Source organism: Eleutherodactylus coqui, chromosome 5, assembly GCF_035609145.1.
Source record: "Eleutherodactylus coqui strain aEleCoq1 chromosome 5, aEleCoq1.hap1, whole genome shotgun sequence".
Lineage (NCBI taxonomy): Eukaryota > Metazoa > Chordata > Amphibia > Anura > Eleutherodactylidae > Eleutherodactylus > Eleutherodactylus coqui.
Window position 1 is genome coordinate 116,599,683 of NC_089841.1, and position 23,138 is coordinate 116,622,820.

Genomic DNA, 23,138 nt, shown 5'->3' on the forward strand with positions numbered 1-23,138 from the left:
ATTTATATACAATAAAAGCTGTATAAATCTGTTTTATGGTTAGCCGCACTCTTGTGATTGGTGCAACCGTGGATGGCATATTAATCTCCTCATTTACTCTTGACAAGCCTGGTAAATGCTGATTTTTGTTAAAGGCATCCTTGCTTGGTTAGATATTTCCCCAGCAATGATATAGCATACGGTCAGCAATATTCATTAGCAACTTTTAAATATATTTTATGTACTTTTTTTTTTCTCTTAATTTTTATTCAGAGGTGTGGGATTTTTCACCAGATTCAGGGAAAAAGCCACAAACTTAAAAAAATGTTTTGCAGAGCGTTTCAGATTTTCCCATCGGTACACAAGAACTGCTAGAAAAAAAGCTCCATGTAAAACCATCTTTATTTTTCAAAAATGTGCTTACCTTCATCTGAATAGCATAAAGTCGCTGTAAATTAGGCTGACTGTTCTTCTCTGGCACAAACCTTTTTGTGTGTAGCTCCCTATACTTTTGACCATTTGGATGAGCTAAAGCTATGGTTAGGGCTGAAACATTTTTGTTTCTTACACCATTGTGATTTGGTGAGACAACCCCCTTAAAATACTGTACAAAGACGCCCTCTTTCAAAATGTAGCTGTTGGAACGGTCGGCAAAAATCAGCTGAAGGAGGCTGCAGCCAGTCAGGCACTCTGCAGGGACAATATTGTGCTACATGGTGGCCGTTCGAATGACTGACTGCTTAAGTCTTCCAGAATGGGAGGTGCTAGTAAAGCACTGCTCTTCATTCTGGCTTTTAGCGGGGGTGTCCTCTATGATGTCCATATGCGTTAATACAGCATATAGGCATAGTTTGTTTTTTTTTAATGTTTTTTTTTTAAGGTCATATGAGACCTTTTTGGAGTGACCTTGTAACTTTTTTTTTTTTTTTTTGCATTGCTACTTGCCAGTAGCAGCCCAAGCACAGAAGCAAATAAATGCCTTGGTACTAGATTTTGGTCATAGAGCTGCTGTGTACATGCAATTCCTTGGGTTGTTTTGTTTTGCCAAATTGTAAAGAAAAATTGTATTCAGCTATTACTGGGTAAGTTTCTTCCCTCGCTGTTTACTGTCATCATTACAACTCCCAACCAGCTTTTCCAGACTCTGTAACAAACTAGCATTTGCACAGCAGTATAAAGTATAGGATGTATCCCTGCATATCTAAGCATACACAGTATATTCTCAAGTCTAAGAAAGTTAGGCTACAGTACATCCATCATGTGAGCTGCAATAACTATTAGTGGTTGTCACTCAGCATTTGTGTAGGAGATGATGCACAAAGGGCTGGTTAGGCTATGAAAAGATCTCAGAACTCCGACTTCTCTAGTTCATTGTTGTTGCCGTTCTGGACAGGACTAGCAAAGGGTCTTATTTTTTGGCAACGAGTCATTATGAAGACTATAAAATGAGTTTATTTTTTCTCTAATAAGACACCAAACCTTGGATTTTTGACAATAGAATTCCGTGTCATGTTAATCTGGTAAAATGTGATTTGTGGATTAAGTAGGAATTGTGCCGACTTGTCAGAAGTCAATACACGTTGTTTTGTTAATTCAGGAGCCATGCTGCTTACACTGTATTCCGCAGGATTACTTAGCTGACCTGTAATTTTGATAACAAATTTCTGCTGGAAACAATTGACAAGATAATTGCCGGATTTATTTAGTCATCTCGATGACTGTCCCAGATTTTCTGCTATTCTAATTGCACATAGTAGACCGAGAAAAAGAGAACATTTTTTCTCTGCCAAACAAGTTAATGGATTGTAACAGCGGATGACCCAATAAAAACCCAAATATTTATTTTAAGTTAATTATTTTTCAGACCTATGGTAAGCACTTATTTGTGTAAAAATAAACATTATGTTAACAATGCCTATGGGATTTAATTAAATTAAACAGTGGTGAGAGCATTTACTTTTCCTTCAACATTTTTATCAGGACCATTAAATTTGTACACAAGCAAATATTTTTGTGTTGCAGCATTTTAGAAGGCTGAAATAAGACTTTGCAGTTGGTAATGCTCAATAGAAGCCAAACTGCTTAATGGTTTATGGACCTCAATAAAATGCTATAGGTTACACCAGGGGCAAGCGGAAGATCACTAAAGAGGGGTTACCAACTCAAAAAAACCAACCTGTATGCAGGGAGCTCAGCCTAGGACGGGTAGAATTTTAACTGTTTTCTTATGAACAGAGTGGTAGAGGGGTTTGGGGAAATAGTAACATTTCCCCTTACCCCACCCCGATGCTACACCATACTTGTTGTAGCTTCAGGAATGATCAGAAGTTAGGTTTGCATAAACTTTGCTAAAATTAAGCTATTAGAAACAAAAATGGGCAAAGGTGACTTTTTCCCCTCTTATAAATTTTATGTATTCTGCTGTTTTTGTGTAAGGGCTAGAGCTTAGCAGTGATAACCAAAGTAGTAGACATTTGAAGAATTCTGGAGTAGGGATGGCTTGGAATTGCTGTAGATATGACACAAAGGAGCAAAAAATATATATTGGGATCTATTCGCATCACATTTATGGCCTCTGTTTAAGATATACATATATAATTATTAAACATATGCCATACAGTGTTATCTGTCCCCCAGAGGGTCACATTGTGTTACACTCACCTTTTTTTACGTATACTTTTTAAAACTTGTTTTTATCGAAGTTATAAAAGGTTTTTAAACAAAGACAGGTTGGATAAGTGTCAGCAAAAAGATAAATACCTGCTAACACAGAGGGAAGGGGAAAAGGTGTTGGAAAGAGGGAAACTTCAGATTTATTTTAATGAACTGAAGATGGAGAACACAAATCATCCACTTTTTTTTAAAGTTTAAGCTACAGTATATAAAAGGTGGTGTCATTGAAGTCAAGTTCTCCTCTTGTAAATTGAGAAAACGTGGTGGCTTCAATAGACATCACCATAGTATTTGCTGGCTAGCCCATAAACAATCTGGGCGCTAAATTGGCATATTGACATTCTCCAAACCCTTTAGGTGGGTAAAATTGTTTGGTTCTGCCAAAGTGTCTTTCCTTGATACCAAACAATTGGTCTAACACATTAATGTATAGCTTGTTTAATATGAACCTGAAGAACGGATATGAAGCTCTACTATGTGATAAATTGTTACTGAAGGCTCCTTGTGTAGAGATGCCTCCACCAAGTCCATGCACATAATAAATGAGATCTTTCTAAGAAAGGTGGGATAGGCAGAGTGTAGCCATTTCTAGAGTATTGCTTTGCATCCAGCTGAAATCACTTTGGGTATTTTATATAACCAAATAGCGTTGAGTGGGACACGGGGACCATGGATAATGATGTGGGTTGATGTGAAAGAGCTAATGCGATCCCCAAACCATTGGATGATTGGGCATTCCTATAGGCAGTGATAAAGGTTGGCCTTTAGTGAGCCACAACTCCAGAATCGTGTGGAATCGTATATGTCCATGTGGTGTCCTCTTTGGTGTCATGCAGGAGCAATGGCAAATTTGTAGGGCCAGCAGAGAACGTATACATTTTTATCATGGAGTTCTATTTGGTACAAATGGTCTAGCGTAGTCTTTTAATCTACTCCACACTCTAGGATTTTGTGCTATACCAGCCTGATGGAGGCCAAAAGAACACCGTTTTTGGTTCTTTTAAGCTAATGTAATCCCACAGACACCTTTTTACTGTGTACGTTCAGAGATTTCCTGTAGTACACTTTAAATATACATGAGAAATGTGATGTAGACCTAGCCTTAAATGCTGTGCCAATTCTAACTGCTACCTTTTAATCCTAACACTGTTATTTTAATCTAATTTACAGGTTAATTGAGCAGAAACAGTTTGAGATGGTTACGGGTGGATGGGTTATGTCTGATGAAGCTTCCGCTCACTATTTTTCTATAATTGACCAATTAATAGAAGGACACCAATGGCTGGAGAAAAATCTTGGTAAGATTAATTTTCTTTTTTCTTTAAGGTAGTGGTTGTGGTTTGTTTGTTTGGTTTTTTTTTCGTTTTTTTTCCTATTTAAATGACCCAAAGGGGAAAAAATGTTTGTTTTCAAGCATCTTGTATCTGTGTAGCAATAAGGCTTTAGTAACATCAATTTTTAGACATCTGAAGTATGCTATGCATTTAAGAAACAAATCTCAATGAATGCAGTAATTTTCACCCACACTAGAGTAATATTTCCAGCACAGCAGCTATTCTGCTAAAGGGTGAAGAAGAGTCTACTAGATCTGTGATTACTGTGTAGTAGACTTTGGTAGCTATTTGGTTCTTAAACGGGTAGTTTTTTTTTTTTCTTTTGTGCTTTTGTCGATTCCACTTCTTATTTTTTAGCGTTTTACTTTGTGCTCCTCAAGCCAGGAAGCCGGCTATCCCTTATTTTGTCTGTTTTCAAACTAAAACTGCATCTGTATGAACAGTTTAGTTTGACTAAACATCATTGGGTTTGAGAAAATATCTTGGTTTTCAGAAAGGGCTAATACTTTTAAAAGGGAAAATCAACTTTTCTTGTGTTGGGGCTTACAGATTGAAATCCTAAGGTAGTCTAGTGAAAAGTTTTACCATAAATCCCATCCCATGAAGAGATCTCTGGGACCTGGTTCAGGAGGCGACGGCTGCAATTATTTCTATAGTGGCTTCTGTGCTTGCAGCTATGAAGGCAAGCCGTGCACGTTTTTTCAAATGTCTGACCGCTCTTTATAAACCGCATGTCGACCATTAATAATAGTCCACAGATCGTGACGAAATGAGCATAAACCCTTCTAATTCCCAGATGTGCATCTTGTGGTAGGAGCTACATAGATGAACTTGGCTATATACGTCCTCGTGTATAGTCTAAGATTTCACTAAAATATAGGAATGCATCTGACAAGTAGGCACTTGCCCTTTTAAAAAGAAAACATTTCAAAGAACTGGCATGTTAATGCAGGATCCCATGCTTATTTGGCAACCATTTATGACACTACTTGAACTGGTAAGTTTTTGGCTTGCAAGAGGCAACAGTTTCCTATTAAATGTATAGTGTAGGGTTCATGGGGAGGAAATCGGGAAAATTGCCAGAGGTTTAAGCCAAATGGCTATTTGCTATAAACTGGTATTGGGTGGTTATTGGCAAATGCTGTATTTCTAGCTGGTTTATTAATGACTGCAACATCCCTATTTTAGTTTATCTTTACCCAACATTTATGCTTTTCCTGCATTTATCGTAATGAAAGGACTCTTTTAAATAGCAGTATTTAGGCGATTATTTTCAATTCGTATTTTAGGTAAAAACTAGGAATGGAACCTCCGCAGAGCAAAACGATGGAGAGATTTGTTTCTCCCCATTTTTAGATCCACTTCTGGTTTTGGCTTGTAAACAGTGAACCAAACTTTTGACCTAAATCCTGCTGTGTAAAAGTCAGACACAATATTATTGTATGGAACGAGCAAGGAACCAGTTCTTCTCATTATACCACACCCGTCTACTATAAACCTTGTCTATTTATACAGGTGTAAAACCAGTATCTGGATGGGCTGTGGATCCTTTTGGACATTCTCCCACCATGGCTTACCTCCTAAAACGCTCAGGGATAACTAACATGGTTATCCAACGTATTCACTATTCAATAAAGAAACACTTTTCAACAAAAAAGACATTGGAGTTCTTTTGGAGACAAAACTGGGGTATGTGATGACTTCTCTCATTGCTTAGTATTATGGTATATACATTTGGTTATTTTAGGTCCTCTGTCTTTGCTAATGTTCACAAATCTTTATGCAGTGCTTTAAACCAGTAGTTGTTCACAAGTTCTGTTATTACTTTTATTGGTTGCTGGAAGGTTAGCTAATAAGGCTAGCTCAATTAATGAAGTTGTTCCTATTACAGTGACTGGTTCTAAAGAGAAGAAACAAAGCGTAATGGAGTTGTACAAAGATTATAAGTTATTGCCTATCCTCAGGATAGGGAATAACTTGCTGGCTGATGTAGATGTCACCGCTGAGATCCCCACTGATCTCAAGAACTATGGCCTCGTTTGCCACTCGACTTGTCACTGTGGGGGTTGCTTCTCTCCCAGCAGTGACGTCAGAATGAATGGAGCATGCACAGTTAGCACTCAATTCATTTCAGTGGGGCAGACTGAAATACCCGAGCACTCAGCTATCTCAGCAGTCCCATTAAAGGTGAATGGAGCATCAGTGTACTTGCAAGACCAGTGCTCCATTCAGTCTCCTACTCATCTAGGGGGTGCAGTAACCTTGCAGTGAGGAGGATGGGGTATGTGGGAACCCCATTCTTGAAATCAGCAGGGGTATCGGCGTTGAGATTCCCACCAATCAGCAAGGTATTTGCTATCCTGTAAATAACTTGTAATCTTGATACAGCCTCTTTTGAAGGGATGTATGAGATTTAGCTTTTTTTCCCTATAAACAGAGCCACTCTTGTACATTTGCTGCTTCAGGTTTTGCAGATCAGCCCCGTTCAAGTAAATGGGGCTGAGTTGTAACACTAGGCAGAGGCCTTGGACAGGAGTGGTGTTGAATCTCTCTAGTAACATCTCATCCATGACCACACAGCAGATTTCCATTGTTTTACGTGGGTATATAATAGTCTGCCAGAATGAGCGATTTATTAGGGTGTGGCACTGTGCTTCACTCCCTATGTGCTATGCAGGCACAGAAGTAAAGTTGGTTTTTATGATTCTATAATTATGAGGTTTGATTTTCTCGTTTTTCTCATGTAATAAAATATTTGTCTGCAAACTTGAATGCTTGCGCACATCAAGAACGAGATTTTGGCAGTGCTTTTTGGAATGGTAACAGTTCAACATCGAAGGCAGTAATACAGGCCTTTCCTAATGGATTATTCTAAGAGCCTTAATTAGGAAAAAAAAGCTAGAATGAAACTTGGTTGGCTCAAAGATAAAAACTTGTGATGTTAATGCTTTATAGAGACCTTTAGCTACTCCGTCCTACAGGCTTTAGGAACCAGTCGGGCTGCTGATTTCCAAAGTGCACAAAGTGGTTAAATCATGCTTTTAATATTCGATTGCTCTATGTTGAGGACAATCTTTGTTGTTCGTAACTTGGATGACTTTCAGCCAGCACAGAAAGCTGTGGAGAGTTCAGCTTTCATAGATGAAGGATTCAGGGTCTGAAGTATCTGAGCGATGCAGGACCTTGAGCCATCAACCTTGTTTTCATTGTTCTTTCCCTAAATATTTTAGTTGTTTGTAGCTGTTCTGTGAAATATTTGTACAGTAGCTCACATATCCTTGAGAAGCTGCTCCACACAAATACATGGTGTGCTGTAAAAATTAAAGTAAGGCCTTCTTAACGCAGACATTTTTGTACAGCGTTTAGCGTTTACAAAGTTTTTTTTTTGTATTTTTAGTACATCTTTTTACTGCCATACTACTTTCTACTTTTGGATGACAAGTTTTTTGTGGGTTTTTGGTCCAAACCCTATTTATATGGCGAGACCTTGATTTAAAGACCTCTGTCCTCACCTTATTGGTTGTATCGCATTAAGTCCTGCTGACTACTTGTATTTGCTAGTATTACAATGGAGGGTCATTCTAAGTACTCCCACTAATTAGCAATACTCAGGCAAACACTGCAGCCTCTTAATTTGCATATCGAGCATAGAGCTACAGAAAGGCCATACGACTGATGACTGTGCTGTGACAGGCGAGAGAACAGGCTGCAGCATTCGGCAAAGCACTGGAGCCCCTTCAAACAGCTGATTGGCGGAGGAGGTCTGTGTATTCTGTTACTATTCTGCGTTATTTAGTCTTCAGGTATGTAGCAGTGTAGAGCTATTGACTCCAGCACCCTCTGCTACACCTGTCCCAGTCTACCCAGTGAAGCTGACTAGTGGACTGCAGAGGATGGGGAAATACTAGCCAGTTTGTGCTCTAAATTCCAGTGTGAAAATGGCAATCTATTTCAGGATTTAAAGTTTGTTTTCAGTGTATTTGTGTAGTCTAGGCACCTTTTACATTGCAACATAGTGTGTGTTCAGGGTTTAGCAAACATGATGTATGTTTCACATTAAGGTTTGCTACTTTTAAAAAAATGATTTTAATTCTATGATGCTAAACGGATTACACTGTCCTTATTTATTCATGTATTTTTCAATTTTAGATTTAGGAAGTAGCACCGATATTTTGTGCCACATGATGCCTTTCTACAGCTATGATGTTCCTCATACGTGCGGTCCAGACCCAAAAATCTGCTGTCAGTTTGATTTTAAGCGTCTGCCTGGTGGTAGAGTCAGTTGTCCTTGGAGAGTACCCCCCGAACTTATTCAGGAGAGTAATATAGAACATAGGTAATGCTATATTCTGCTCACATTGTGTGTGTATGTATATATTATAGTTGTATGTACTGTACATAGATATGAACCATGCTTACAGCTAGGCTTGTACTTCTTTTGTTTGCCACATTCCCTAGTGTTTATCTATGTCTGAATGGATTTCATTGCAGAGCCTGGATGCTTTTAGATCAGTACAGAAAGAAGTCAAAGCTCTTCCGCACTAAAGTGCTCTTAGTCCCACTGGGTGATGATTTTCGCTACAGTGACAGCTCTGAGTGGGATCAGCAATACCAGAACTATCAAAAGCTGTTTGATTACATGAACTCTCACCCTGAGCTCCATGTTAAGGTAGGTTTTAGATTTTCAGTTTCAAATCCTTGATTTCCAGAAGGGATGATAGCAATTTTCCCTTTTAATTTTAACAGCACCCAGTGTGTCTTCATGCTTGGTTAGAAATAGATTGAAAATATATTGTCCCTGCTCCAGTGCCTACTTTTTGTTTTGAAGTAGAACGTCCATGAGTCTTGTCAAAAAGTCTTTGTGCCTCCTGCATCGGATGCTCTCCATTATCCTTTTTACATCATAACACTTCTGTCCAGTGAATAGTTTGGGTTTATTTGCAATGAGCCGTTGACTTTTTTTGTTTTTCTCATACAAAGACCATTTTTAGATGCTCCTAACTACTTGGTCAGTCATATAGTGCAGGTTCCCATGTGTGAGCATCAGGGTGCCTACTCACTAGTGATATTTTTTCTTGCGATTTGAAAGTGATGATTATGAAACCAATGATTTTCAATGGTTTCATACTCATTTGCGCTTTTTTTCTTACACTCGAGCCTTGCAGCGCAGAGAAAAAAAAATCTGCGATATCACTCAGTGTTTTCAATGGGGTCGGCCCTTCCCTGAAAATCATCCCTAGCTGTAAAAAAACACAAACAAAAAAAAAAACCTCCCCCAGAAAGCGCTGGTCTCATTGGCTGAGTGCTCAGCCAGTCACGGGCAGCGCTCAGCTGTCATTCAATGGCTGAGCACTCAGCCAATGAGACCAGCGCTTTCTGTGGGAGGGGATTTTTCAATCTCCGGCTTCCTGAACACACAAGACGACTGCCGGGGCTGGACAGAAGAGCCGGACAGCTCTTCTAGTTGAGTATAATGTCTTTTGTTTTTTTTTTACAGCTGGGCATGATTTTTCAGAGAAGGGCTTTTATTTCAAGCCCTTCCCTGAAAATCATCGATACAGGGTTGCCTGCAACCCACTGCTTTCAATTGGGCCGCAACAGTGCCGACCCTATTAAAAGCAATGGGGTAGCATCACAGACTTCTGCCACAGTGGGTGGAAAAAGTCAATGCGTCCTATAGAGCGAACATGCTGAGATCTGACCTGACCGGCAGCTGAAACAGATAGTAAATCCTTCTCACTGAGCTGCCAGCCCTTTGTATACAAACAGGAGAGCAGAGCGGCTGACAACAGCTGATTGCTGGGGGCGGGGAAACAGCAGGCAGCAGGAGAGCAGAGCGGCCGACAACAGCTGATTGCTGGGGGCGGGGGAGTAGCCGGGAGCTGTTGTACGGGCAGACGGCTTCTGCTATGGAGCTCACAGTCTGATAAACATTGCAGGTACGATCCGTAGCAGCGCCTGATGCTCGTAGAAACCGCTCATTAATGAGAGGGAGCTTCTGCTCCCCCTCATCAGTCAGCTGTAGCGGGATCATGCCATCTCGGTCCATGGTTGCACCCCTTAGGCTGGTATTTTCTTGAGCTCTCTGGTGAGGTTGGGAAGGACATAAAGCAGAGATCAGAGGACCTGTAGCCGGGGTCATTGCTGCTACTGGAATGGGACACTTGACATTCCTACACTTGCTGAGCTGGTGCAGACAATGACACCTGGGGCGTGATGCAGATTAACCCCTTAAGAACACGGCCTATTTTGCTATGATCTCGCAGTATCCCTATGACGTAAGGGTACGTCATTTTGCGAGAAGTACCCCGCGCCCATGACGTAACCTTACGTCATGGGGCGGGAAGGGGTTAAAGAACCTTGCGCACCCCACAGCATCCCAATGAGAGTGCATAGGAGGGAGAGAGAAAGTAAAATAGCAGGAGGAAGCCAGAGAGGACACCATGACATCTGAGCAAATGGACAACACTTATCTGTTGGCTACATAGCAGAGGTGGGAGAGAGCTGCATGTATGGTGTATATATTTGTGCCTAGTTATGCACACATTTATACACCATACATAACCATAATGAGAAATGCCATGCAGGATCCTGGAAAGTTGAGTGACAACTAATGGAATCATCATTACATTGGCACTCGGCTCTTTCAGAATCCTGAATGCCAACTGCAGAGTTATGCAAGCATGTATACAACATACATTGCTATAACTAGTCAAACATGACATTCCGGGCTCCTGGAAAGCTAAGTGATAAGATCACCATTACATTTACACCCAGCTTTCCTGGATTCTGAATGGTAGGTTGACAATTTTTATATACTTCATTCTGAGTTGGTACTACTGCTCTTTATTCCTCATGTATTACCTGACTAACTGCCTGGTCTGGGGGAGTTCCAAATATTTTTTTCCTATTTTCCTCCTGTGTCTTATCAGGTGCGTCTTATAAAGCGAAAAATACGGTACTCCCTTTGGTTTTAACGGGGTTGGCGCTACTGCCACTGGCCCCATTGAAAACAATGAGCAATATTGCAGAGTTTTCTCTGCGCTGCGAGGCACTTGCTCTCGCATTGCTAGATAAAATACCCCTAGTGCGTAGGCACCCTTAGACTGCACAAAACCTTTCAGGCAATATCTAGCTCAACTTTTATGTTTAAAGCAACATAGAAACCAAACCTTTTCTAATTGCCCTTTAGCTAGTTTATGGGATCCAAGTGTGATCTTGAATATTTCCAAACCGTTTCCTAGCAATGAATGCTAGCTGAGTAATTTGAATTATAATATTATAGTAAGGCTATATTTTTCAGCATCCCTTTTAAGATAAGTAATGCAGTGTCCATGACCTCATGTAATATTTTTTTATTTACATTGGCCTTCCTTTTGGCTATCGTAGCTTGTAATCACATTCATTTTACATACAACGCTCCCACTGCATTCAGTGGCTACTGTCTAAAGTACACGTGTGTGTTGTATAGAACCCTGAAGATTTTTACATAAATTGATTCTCCAGGTTTCAGTAGCTCTTTGACTTTTATAGAAAAAAGGATTTTTTTTTTACTTGCATTAATTATCTGCTTTTTTTCAGTACTCCTTATTTTACATTTTACGGGTTTGTAATATAAAGAGGTTGTCCCACAGCAAACCTTTAGCAACTGACTGCAGGATTGGTGATTAAATGCATGATTGGTTGGGGTCCCCCCCTGATCACTAGAATGCATGCACCCTACTGCTCCATTCAATGTCTGAGTGATGGATAAAGCCAAATATTATACTCTGCTATCTCCATCCATCTCGTAGACTTTGAATGGAGGAGCAGGGTACATTCGTAATTGCTGCTCCATTCATTTGCCTCCTTAACAGGGGAATCCGCGATTGAATAGGATCAGTGAGGGTCCAACCACTGGGACCCCCACTTTTCATACATTTATCACCTATCCTGTGGGTAGTTGATAACCCCCCCCCCCCCCCCCTTGAGAGGCCACTGTATTCACAAAGTTAGTCAACTTTTTATGTAGACGAATTTCATATATGAATGGCAGAAATATACGAATGTGAGAACTTGAACTGTATTTTCAGTCTGCGAAGTGCAAGAGTGATTGTTCTTACTGTCCAGTCCAAATGAAACAGTCCATTTCGATATATTGAATACATATCACAATATTGAATATATATCCTAATAGGAATAGGCTCTTAATACTGCTACATCCTTTTTTATTAGTCCTGCCTATTCCATCTTTTTTATATATTTTTTTTTTTACATTTTAGGCACAGTTTGGCTCCCTATCAGACTTTTTTGAGGCTCTGAGAAAAACCGCCAACATTGAGGAGTCCAGCAGCCCATCATTCTTTCCAGTTTTAGGTGGTGATTTCTTTACATATGCAGACAGGGATGATCACTATTGGAGCGGATATTTTACCTCACGGCCTTTTTATAAACGCTTAGACCGAGTCATGGAATCCCATTTGAGGTGAGCGTTCTATTAGACACTGTATCAATATAGTTTTTATTTTTCTTTACGCTTTCCATGATTTTTGTATAGACCACAATTCAATAAACGTCTTCAATAGATTTTGTGCTGTGATGTAAGTACATCGTAATGTAGTTTTCATTTTCTGAATTTATCTACAGTTTATACTGATTAGTCTTGTGTGAATCGGCATATGCTGTGTCCTCTCCTAATTTTTTTTTGTAAAGGACCACTCAGGTCAAAAAACATTTTTCCAAACCCGCCCCTCTCATGATTACCTTCACACTCTGGAGGTCTCCTCTTAGTGTTGCAGCCACTTCCATGAGTTTCAGATAGTAAGGAATAGCTAACCAAGGTAAGACTAACTCCCTTAAATATACTGGGGGGGATAGCTACATAACGAATGGGACAAAAAATTACTGAAGTGGCCTTTAATCCCTTAACGACACAGAACGTTCAGTTGTGCCCTGTGCATTTAGGGCTTGTATGGAGGGGATATTGGGAGCCAATCCCACTCCATTCAATGCAGGTGCTGGTTGTATGTTAGAGCTGGCACCAGCCACGGTCAGCGTGAATGTTGATCACAGCTGTTAAACCTTTAAATGATGCTCTTGGTTCTGACGGCGGCATTTAAATCCCCCACCTCCTCATGCAATCGGTTGTCACGTGTGGTTTTAACATATAATGAATACTATTACTCTAAATAACTTTGCAATGTCTGGCTTTATAACAGTTGGTCGTGCTGCTACCTCTATAAATGAGCTGTAGAAACAAAGTGGTAGAAAAAGAAAAGGAGGTGGAGCTACTCCAGTGAGGATCGGTCAAGGAAAAAACAAGCAGGGTGTCTTTGCCTTTCTTTTTCGTTTTTTTCAAGGGGTGGTTCTAACTAGTGTGATAGAATGAGGTGCGTGCATCAAAATTACAGGTGCCGCCAAATCAGTAACACTGCTACTGATATCTGTCGGCCAGCAAAATGAGTGAAGGGAAAAAAACTGATAGTGGCTCAACTTGTTTTTTTTTGGAAAAATGTGCACTTATATGAATGAGAAAATTTTGTTCCTTGATTAAAATAAAATAAAATCCAGCACAAGATTCAGTGTTTATTTTGAAAATCCAGAAATTTATTGTCATCGTAGGCTCCCAAATCTATCCAGATTATTTGGTGCAACCTTTCTAATCCTGTTACGGAAAAGGATTCAAAGTTGCAATCATGGGTCGTGCTTGAGTGGCGGGATACACTGTGTTTTATGAAGCCATGTACAGTATTAAATCTGTGGTTCTTTATCCTGCGCCTTAGTTCCTGAGTCGTACGGACTACATATTGGAGGCCGCATGAACATTGGAAGAGATATGACAAACGTGGACAAACTGTCGCTATGGGACCAAATTTTAAAGGTCTTTTTTTTGCAGTAGAGCTTCTGAATTCTGTTTTCTTGTGTTCCATGTTTACGCAGCATTTACATTTTTCCTTGCTACACCTAAAACTTCCTGGGTTTTTGGCTTCAAGGTAGTTGTGGTTGGTTAGTGGACTGGAAGTGGTTTTTAGGTTATTAGATGATTACGGTATACAACACGCCCAGGTTGACACCAATTAATCCTCATTTACAATTTGACAAAGCTAATATCGACTCCCAGCCAAAATGATCGTCATCAGCAACAAACTCTTAACTCTTCTGTGCCTTTTTTTTTTTAAGAACTTTCTTCCTCCCTAACGCCGATACCATTAACTCTACCCACCGGGAAGCCCAAGACAACACAACTTGCCCAATTTTTTTTTCCTCCGAAGAGTCGGGAAAGGAAATTTCCTCAAAAAACAACAAAGAGGGGCAAAAAGAAATATCCCAGTAACAAAAAGGAACAAACAAAAACAATAAAAATTTTCAACCTGTCCTGTCACATCCTCTCAAGTACAGAAAGAGACCTCCTCAGCAAGGGACTTTCTTTTTGTCTGGATGACAAATTTAATGAATCCAACTTGTTCATCGATAATAATCAATTTATTAGGAAACCCACTTTAAGAATATTTTTCACTATACAAGAAAACTCAGAAGTACAGGTCTTCAAACTACTCCACCAACAATCCACTACCCCTCTCACTTGTTCCCAGTTCCCAATTCCTCTCCACTCCACCTGCACACCGAAACCCAAATCCTCCTATTACCCCATCCATCAGAGGGGCACCTACATAGACACCTTTTCCGCACTTATAAATATGGAATTTAGGAACGTCAACCTTTCTCTCCCCCCCCTCCCCCAAACCACAAATCAAACCTCAATAGAAGGGAACTAAATGCTCTGAAGTCCATCAAGGAAAATCAAGACCTTGTTATCTGGAGTGCTGACAAAGAAGGGGGACATTGTACTTCAAGATCTCCCTACTTGCATTTCAGAAGCAATACAAATTCTGGCCAATACAAAATATTAAAACCCCCTCACGAGCGATCCAACGACCAGCATACTACAAGCTTTTACAAATCTCATTCAAGATGCATACTAGGACCAAGTTATAACAAGGAAAGGAAAGAACTTCCTTACCATGGATAACCCTTGGATGCCTATCTACTATCATCCACTGAAAATCCATGATCAGAGAAACCCTCCAGACAGAACCATCATTTCATGTATAAATTCCACCACCAGCAGCCTTTCTCATTACATTGATGATGTATTCACTTAAGAGAATATCAATCTAGGTTCTTACTTCAAGGACACCTCCACCCGCCTATACCTACTCAAAACAGTCCCGTGGAAACCAACTTATCGTTGGACCACTCTGGATGTAACATCATTATATTCGAACATTCCACATGGGAAAGACCTTTACGTTATCCATTCCATTCTACAACAGGACTTAACCATACCTTCCAAACAAAAGAAGTTCATCTTAAAAAGTAATGAATTCGTCAAAAAAAAATTTGCATTCATATCGAGTCCTTATCTACAAATAAAGGGCACCGCGATGGGGACCAAATTTGCACCCAGTTTCGCATATTTATATGTGGGATACTTCGAAGAAAGATACATCACTCCTGAACACCAATGGACAAGAAATATGAAATTCTATAAAAGATACATTGATGATCTGGTCTTCATATGGGAAAGCAGTGAAGAAGACTTCAGTTTACTACTAATCTCAACAAAAATTCGTTCAACCTTTTTCTTCTTAGAAAATAGCTCAAGCACCCAGATAGAGTATCTATATCTGGTACAGTACCATGAGGATAAAACTATTTGTGTCTAGATTTAATAAAAGGTTTTGGTACAAACCTTTTTATCCTTCAAGATCCATACCTCACAAAGATCATCCCATCTAAACCACTACCATTACCTTCAGAGGGGCACACACTTTGAAAAATATTTCATCCCCTAGTAACCTAAAAACCACTTCCAGTCCACTAACGGGCCACAACCACTTTACACCCAAAAATGCAGGAAGTTTCAGGTGTAGCAAGAGAAAATGCAAATGCTGCACAAATATGGAACACGGAACAGAATACAGAAGCTCCACTGCAAAAGAGACCTTTAAATTCGGTCCCATATGGACAGTTTGTCCACGTTTGTCATATATCTCCTCCAATGTTCATGCGGCCTCTAATATGTAGGCCGTACGACACAGGAACTAAGGCGCGGGATAAATGAGCACAGATTTAATACTGTACACTGTTCCGTGCAACGGTGTATCCCGCCTTTTCCATCAAATAATCCGGATAGTATTGGGACCCTATGACGATGAGAAATGTTCTGGATTTTCAAAATAAACTTGTCGTGTGCTGGATTTTATTTTAATAAAGGAACAACATTCTTTAAAATTCAAATAAAGACACATTTTTCTTTAAAAAAAGTTGCGCCACGCTATCCGTTTTTTGCCCTTTTTCCTGCACTCACTATAAATGAGCTGTGTACATGGAGAACAAGGAGTGTACGCATTTGGAAAGCAGAGCGCAGTGTAATACACCACAGGTTCCTGCGATGACCAATGAATCGGAAAGTAAAACACTTTTTTTAGACCCACGGAGCGCTGTGAGCATCTAGACATTGATATAAGAGCATGCAGTTAAGATAACTGAATTTGTGATGCCCCAGAAAACAAAGTGCCTTCATGGACAAGACGGCAAATGTTCCCAAGGTATAGCTGTGCATTAGTTGTATGGATATACTTTGCCCATATATTAGTTGGTATTGTTTTCTAATTGGCATTATGCAGAGCTTTATCCTGTTATTACTACATCACTTAAAATAAAAATGACAATGCCCATCTTTTTATATGCCATAAGAGCGTAATTAATACGAGCAATCAGGGTTTTAATATTGCCGGTGACTTTTCCAGCATGAACAGAACTCTATAATAGAAAATGCAATAAAGTCGCTGCACTAAAATTTACTTATTACTTGTTTATTTTTAATGTTACATTCAATTAGGGAATCCTATAAGTGCAATTAAAGAGCCATGATTATAGCTTGGCTTCATTGTAATTTTGATTGAAATAATACCTTACTAGAAAAAAATCTTAAATAAGGGAAATGTATTATATTCCCCATTTGCCTCTATGAATAATGCACTGGAAGAACAAAGCTCATAAATGCCTTCTTAAGCAGCCTTAATATGTCTTGTCACAACTGTCAAAGCCTTGGATAATTCTCAAGGACATTACATTAGTATTCAAAAAGAGGCAACTATGGTGAGGTTTTAGTAAAGCATGTTACCTTCAAGTGTTCTTCATTGTGTTTAACTATTTATACACACACTGCAGTTTTCTGTTTTTTTACTTCGAAAGCTCCATTTGTGTGTGAAGTTTAACAAGGTGCTAATTACCGTATCTGTTTGGCTGGGCATAAAGGGGGTTTCCAGTTCTTTAAAATTAGTGGCCAATCCCTAGGATAGACCATCAATATGAGACTGGTGGGCGTCTGATTCAGCACCACTGCCAGTTAGCCGTTTGAAAGGGCTGCGGCACTCTTTGTTTACCAGGCACAGACGCTACTAAAGGTCTCTAACTTTATCCCATTCAAATCAAATGGTACTGAGGTGTAATACCAGGCATTGCCACTACTGAAAAAACAGAGCATGAAGGGGACCACTTCAGATCACTTTTGGGCAAAACCCTGTCGGGGTGTGTATCTAGGTCGGTGCTATATATGGTATAAGTATGTTCATTTATTTTGCGTGGTAACATGTGACTGCTATTTAATGTATTGTGATATGATGCTTGTTCTACATTGTAACACGCATATGGGACATCAACCATTACTTTAATGCATATTTGACCGATGATGTAATGTTTTTGTGTGAGGGCTGCGCTCTCTTGTTAAACTTGTAAATTTTAATATGATTGGTAAATGAAACATATATATATATATATATATATATATATATATATATATATATATATATATATATATATATATATATATTCCTAATCTGCGTATTGGGACTATCTTTTGGGGGCTTATATGAATATATACACAGCTGTATACTTATGTATGCCCACTGTTATTTTGGAGTACTAAAAATCTAATTCAGACAACACTTTCTAAAAATTTAAAGGTCCTCTCTAATGAAAATACATTTTTCTAATCCTGCCCTGCTCACCGGACTGCCTGTCAAATTCTGTACATCTCCTATGTAAATTTCAGTTACTTTCATACAATGCAGCCCACCTGTCTGATGCTTATCAGGCACCATCTTTCTGCTTTCACTTTAACTATTCTGTGCTATCAATCCCATTATGCAACCAGAGACACTGCCATCTCTGCCTATTGGGATAACCCTGCCAATTACATTCTGTACTAATCTAAGTTCGCTACAGACCATAAGTATTTACAGTCAGGAGGATTTGCTGTGATCTCCTCTTATAACTGTTTGACTAGAGCTGTGTGATCGTCAGGAACTGTGTGCATGTGTGGTACATTTCATGTAATATCACTAGACAGGAGTTATGCGGATTGAGAAACTGACTAGTTTAAGAATGCATAAACCCAAGTCAATATGAGCTTGACAGAATTGAGATCACATGGCCATCTGAGGAGGAGGTCTGGAGTTTCAGATAGAAGCTAATATCTAACCACGCAAGTACTAGCTGACCTGTATATACTGGGGAGATAGTTACATAATGAGTGGAGAAAAAAAATCACTGGTGTGGCCTTTACAACGCACAGGTGCGCATCTGCCATGGCCGAGTCAATATAGTACAAGCAAAAACATGTGACATCACTCATAAAAACATATCTGCATTAGGCCGCCTGCACACGGGCGGAAATCCCGCGGCGGGATTTCCCGCGGGATTTCCGCCACTGAAAGCCTGCATAGGAGTGCATTACAATACGAAATCTCGCGCGGCAAACAAACCGCGGCATGCCCTATTTCTGTGCTGGGCTCGCAGAGCCTTGCACAGAAACGTCACTTACCCGGCCACCGGCTGCCCGGCAGCCGGTACATGAAAGAGCCGGGGCCGCCAGGCGCGGGAGAGTACGCGCACCTCCCTGCAGGCGCTCGGGTCGGGTCCCGCGGCAAGAATTCTCGCCGCCGGATCCGACCCGCTCGTCTGCAGGCGGCCTTAGAATTGCATAACTGTTTTATTTACTAACAACATAAGAATGCAAGGTTCTTCACACATTTTGATCAAAATATGTGAGCCCATCTGCCATGTCAAGGCAACCTTATGTAGATGGGACTTATACTTACGCACTCCTCTTTTTAGGCCCAGGCCTCATACGTATTCAGGGAAATACTACAATAACTTGACTTACTGTATAACTACTTTTCGGGTTAGTTGGAGCTACTGGTTGCTAAAATAGCACAGTTCTAATTTATCTTGTGTAATTTAACTATTGTAATCCATTTTACATCTTTTTTCATTTTCAGATCTGCTGAGATATTATATTCATTAGCACAAGTACATATTCAAAGAAACCGCAAACTAGAGGCATTCCCATCAGGAGAACATTATAAATTGCTGACAGAAGCCAGGAGGAATTTAGGACTTTTTCAGCACCATGATGCAATCACTGGGACCGCTAAGGACTGGGTTGCGGTAGATTATGGCACCAGGTACACTTTTCTCATTTTATCTCAGCTCATTGCATTCAGTATTGCTATAGGTTACAGAGTTATAGTGCTGCAGTGATCTCTTCTCTTGCTGTGACAAACCAGAGGGGAAAAAAAAGCGTCTGCAGGTATGCAACTTTCATGCAGTGGGATTTTTATGTCGCATTTTACCTGCAACTCTGTCCTCTCCCATTTACCTGTAATACGGGCTCTAAAACACACCTGATTTACAGCCATGTTAAGGGGCCCAAGTGATAAAGAAAACTTTCAAAGTTCATTGCTGTGCTTAAAATGGTTTTCCCACCTTAGACATGTGGCGTAGTTTTTGATAAATAGGGGGTCCTGCACCAATTTCCAGTATGGAGGACCACGAACCTGTCTGGGGAGGCAGGAGCCGCATCTTGCAGACAGTTATGGCATATTCTGTGGCTGTGCCATTAATTCCGTCTAGGTTGAGAATGACCGTTTAACTGTATTGCCAACTAATGCTCATGTCTATCTTCATACAGCATGTAACAGCACTTGGGCAGATATGCTTAAAAGTGCGTTTACACAATTATTCAAAAATCACTAGATTGTTCGAATCTGAACGATAATTGTTCAGTGTAAACACGGCGAACGATGAATGATAATTTGTTCGCTTACCATTCATTACATGCAGCATGAAAAATGTCAATCCCTCATTCGCCAATCATCTGCTTTAACTACAGATTGAGTCGTTTTCATCCACTGATACAGATCATATAACACACAGACTGATGTCCGTGTGGCGTTCGCTGTGTTGCGCCCGATCATTTCAATATGCTCAAACCTGTTTGAATAAGCTCATAAACTGATATATATCTATTAATACCATTAATTTTTTTCCTGGCTATTCTAGAAATTATGTATTAACCCCTTAAGGCTACAGGAGGTACAGTTACGTTCTACAGGTTTGGGGTGCTATGGATGGGGATTGCGAATTGATCACGCTCCATAAAATGCGGATGCTGGCTGTTTCTTACAGCTGACACCCGCCCACAAAAGCTCTGATAAGCCGCGCTGCTAATTGGCGATGTTAACTCTTTGAATGCCCTGACTGATGTTCGGTGGTCCCGCATTGCCCCCCTGCAATAAGATTGCGGGTTACTGTGCAGTTACCATGTCAGCCGGTGGGCCGGCTGCAATTGTAGATTGTCTGTCTATTAACCCACACCTGTGGCGTGGCTTGATTGCTGTCAGATAGCGATATAATGTAATACTATGATATTACATACTGCAGGAGTGATCAAAGCATCGCAAGTTCTAGGGGCCAAATGGGGACTAATTAAATATGTACAAATTATTTTAAAGTTTTATTAAATTTTTTTGAATACGTTTAAATAAAAAACAAACTTTTTTGCCATATTTTATAATCTAAATAATAAAACAAAACCTTTTGGCATTGCTGCATCCATAAAAATCAGATCTATTAAAAAAAACACATGCTTTACCCCGCATGGTAACAGTCGTCAAAAAAAAAATAATAATAAAAAGCCAGAATTGCACTTTTTTTTTTTTTTTTTTCTGTTGCCAGGAAAAAAATGTAACTCATCAAAAAGTCATATTTGCCAATAGAACCTACAGGACTTTCCACAAAAATGAACCCTCACACAACTATGTCAATGGAAAAATAAAAAAATTATGGAGGCAGAAATTTTTTAAATATCTTTGGGGAAAAACATTAAAGTAGTACAGAAAAAAAAGCTATATAACTTTGGTATCATAGTAATCGTACTGACCCATAGAATAAAGTTTATTATGTTATTTTTGTTGCAGTGTGTGTGTTTACACTGTACAAACAAGTCACACCCAAAAATGGTGGAATTTCATTTTTTTCTGCATTTCACTCCACTAGGGAATTATTAATTCTTCAGTACATTAAATAGCACCTTTTGAAAAATGCAACTCGTTTCGCAAAAAAAAAAAAAACCCTCAGATATCTGTGTCGATGGTTGAATAGAAGAATGTTTTTGTTATTCCCACCCCCCACCTTACAAAAAAAAAAAAAAAGAAAAAAGGGCTGCAACCTTAAGGCCTCTCACACAGGAGCTTTCTACTGCTAAAATCCCATCGCGCAGTGACCATGCTGTATTCTAATGCTGACAATTATTTTATGTCGTACAAGGGGTGTTATGTAGATCACTGAAAATCTATTAAATGCTGTTCTTTGTTGTGTTTCTTTTCCCTCCTCTGTAGGCTTTTTCGTTCTTTGATGAACTTGAAGAAGGTCATCGTAGATGCTGTACATCTTCTTATCCTTAAGGATAAAAGCACATACCTCTACAATCCATCAGCTCCATTCTTCAGTATGGTGGGTTAGTTAGTGTTAAGGTGTCCATACAACTTAGACTAAAGTTGATGAAAATGGAAAATGTCAGTCGTATGAAGTGTTCGAGTGAAACTTAATGAATGATTGTTTAAGCCAACCGACGAAACTTTCATCCTCTGTATAGGGGTCGGCTTTCTTTGACCTTTTTGTCTGATACACATACATATGTTTGTTCATTAAAAATAGATCTTTCATCCTTCATGTGGTGTCATTGAACATGTACAGCCAATCTGAACAAGTATAATTACCAATATGGGCTAGAATGTGTATGACTGCATTGGTGGAAATGGTTGTTTCACTGTCAGTCTACTTCTATTTAAAGTCTGCCTCTATCTTCACGGTATATGAAATCCATGAGTAAGCAGAGTTACAGTATGTCAGTTATTCCCATAGATCAAATATTACAACCCCCAAAAATGTATTTTTTGCTTGCCTTGCATATCATAATGTAGAGTTATTGAGAGCATGCTTGCTCTTTCCTACTCCCAATGTCATTTTGATGGGAAATCGCAATATATTTCTCAATTACAGCTCCTTTAAAATCTCCTAGCTGTGTATTTTTCATTTCTGTGATGATTTACAGTTAACATGTTGATTGTTTTGATTTTAGTAAATCAAGCGTTTATTGACTTTCTCCACAGTTTTCAAGAACTGTGATTGCTTCAAAAAGGTGAAAATCTGTCCTGGTAATTTGTTGATCACCTGATGATCAGCTCATCCGATAACTACTGTACGCCTCTGTGATCTTCACTTGGCCAAGACATACTGTAGTGTCAGCCTCTAAAAGTAAACGCGTTTTACAATTTAATAACAACCAGAAGGGAGCTTTTAAAAAAAAAACAAACTGCAAAATTGATGAGCTATATTTAAAAATTTACATATTTTTTAATTTATTCATTTAATATGATGTATTTACTGACACTGGAAAACCCCTTTTATAATGCTGTAGTGATCTGCAGTTCACATTGAACTTTTTGTGTTGCAGGATGATGTGCAGAAAGCACAGGATGCATTACCTCAAAAGACGGTCATAAAGGTGTCCGGGCACCCAAGGTGAGTTAATTGGACTGGGCTTTACCTCTAGTGTTTGTCATGATTGGCTGGGTAATAATACCAGGTCGATTTTTAAATCGGACCTTGATGGAGATCTGAACCGCTACCGATGCAGGGCCGCAGTGCTAACCGCCACCTCCACTGTTCAAGGAGGCCAAATTAGAGAACCCAATTTTTACTCTTATTGATTTTATTTGAAGTTTGGAATTTGTTTCGATAATCGCTCAATACTATTTACCT

The 23,138-nt window shown here is 39.5% G+C and overlaps 1 protein-coding gene across 1 annotated transcript in view; it reads left to right on the forward strand.

Moving 5' to 3' along the window:
• Positions 1-23,138, forward strand: part of MAN2A1 (mannosidase alpha class 2A member 1) — a 108,795-nt gene that overhangs the window by 51,666 nt on the left and 33,991 nt on the right. Inside the window, exons 5-12 of the mRNA XM_066603047.1 lie at positions 3,823-3,950; positions 5,502-5,675; positions 8,136-8,322; positions 8,478-8,655; positions 12,248-12,450; positions 19,313-19,498; positions 21,713-21,827; positions 22,831-22,898. Coding sequence (XP_066459144.1) covers positions 3,823-3,950; positions 5,502-5,675; positions 8,136-8,322; positions 8,478-8,655; positions 12,248-12,450; positions 19,313-19,498; positions 21,713-21,827; positions 22,831-22,898 — 1,239 coding nt within the window. The remainder of the gene's footprint in view (positions 1-3,822; positions 3,951-5,501; positions 5,676-8,135; positions 8,323-8,477; positions 8,656-12,247; positions 12,451-19,312; positions 19,499-21,712; positions 21,828-22,830; positions 22,899-23,138) is intronic.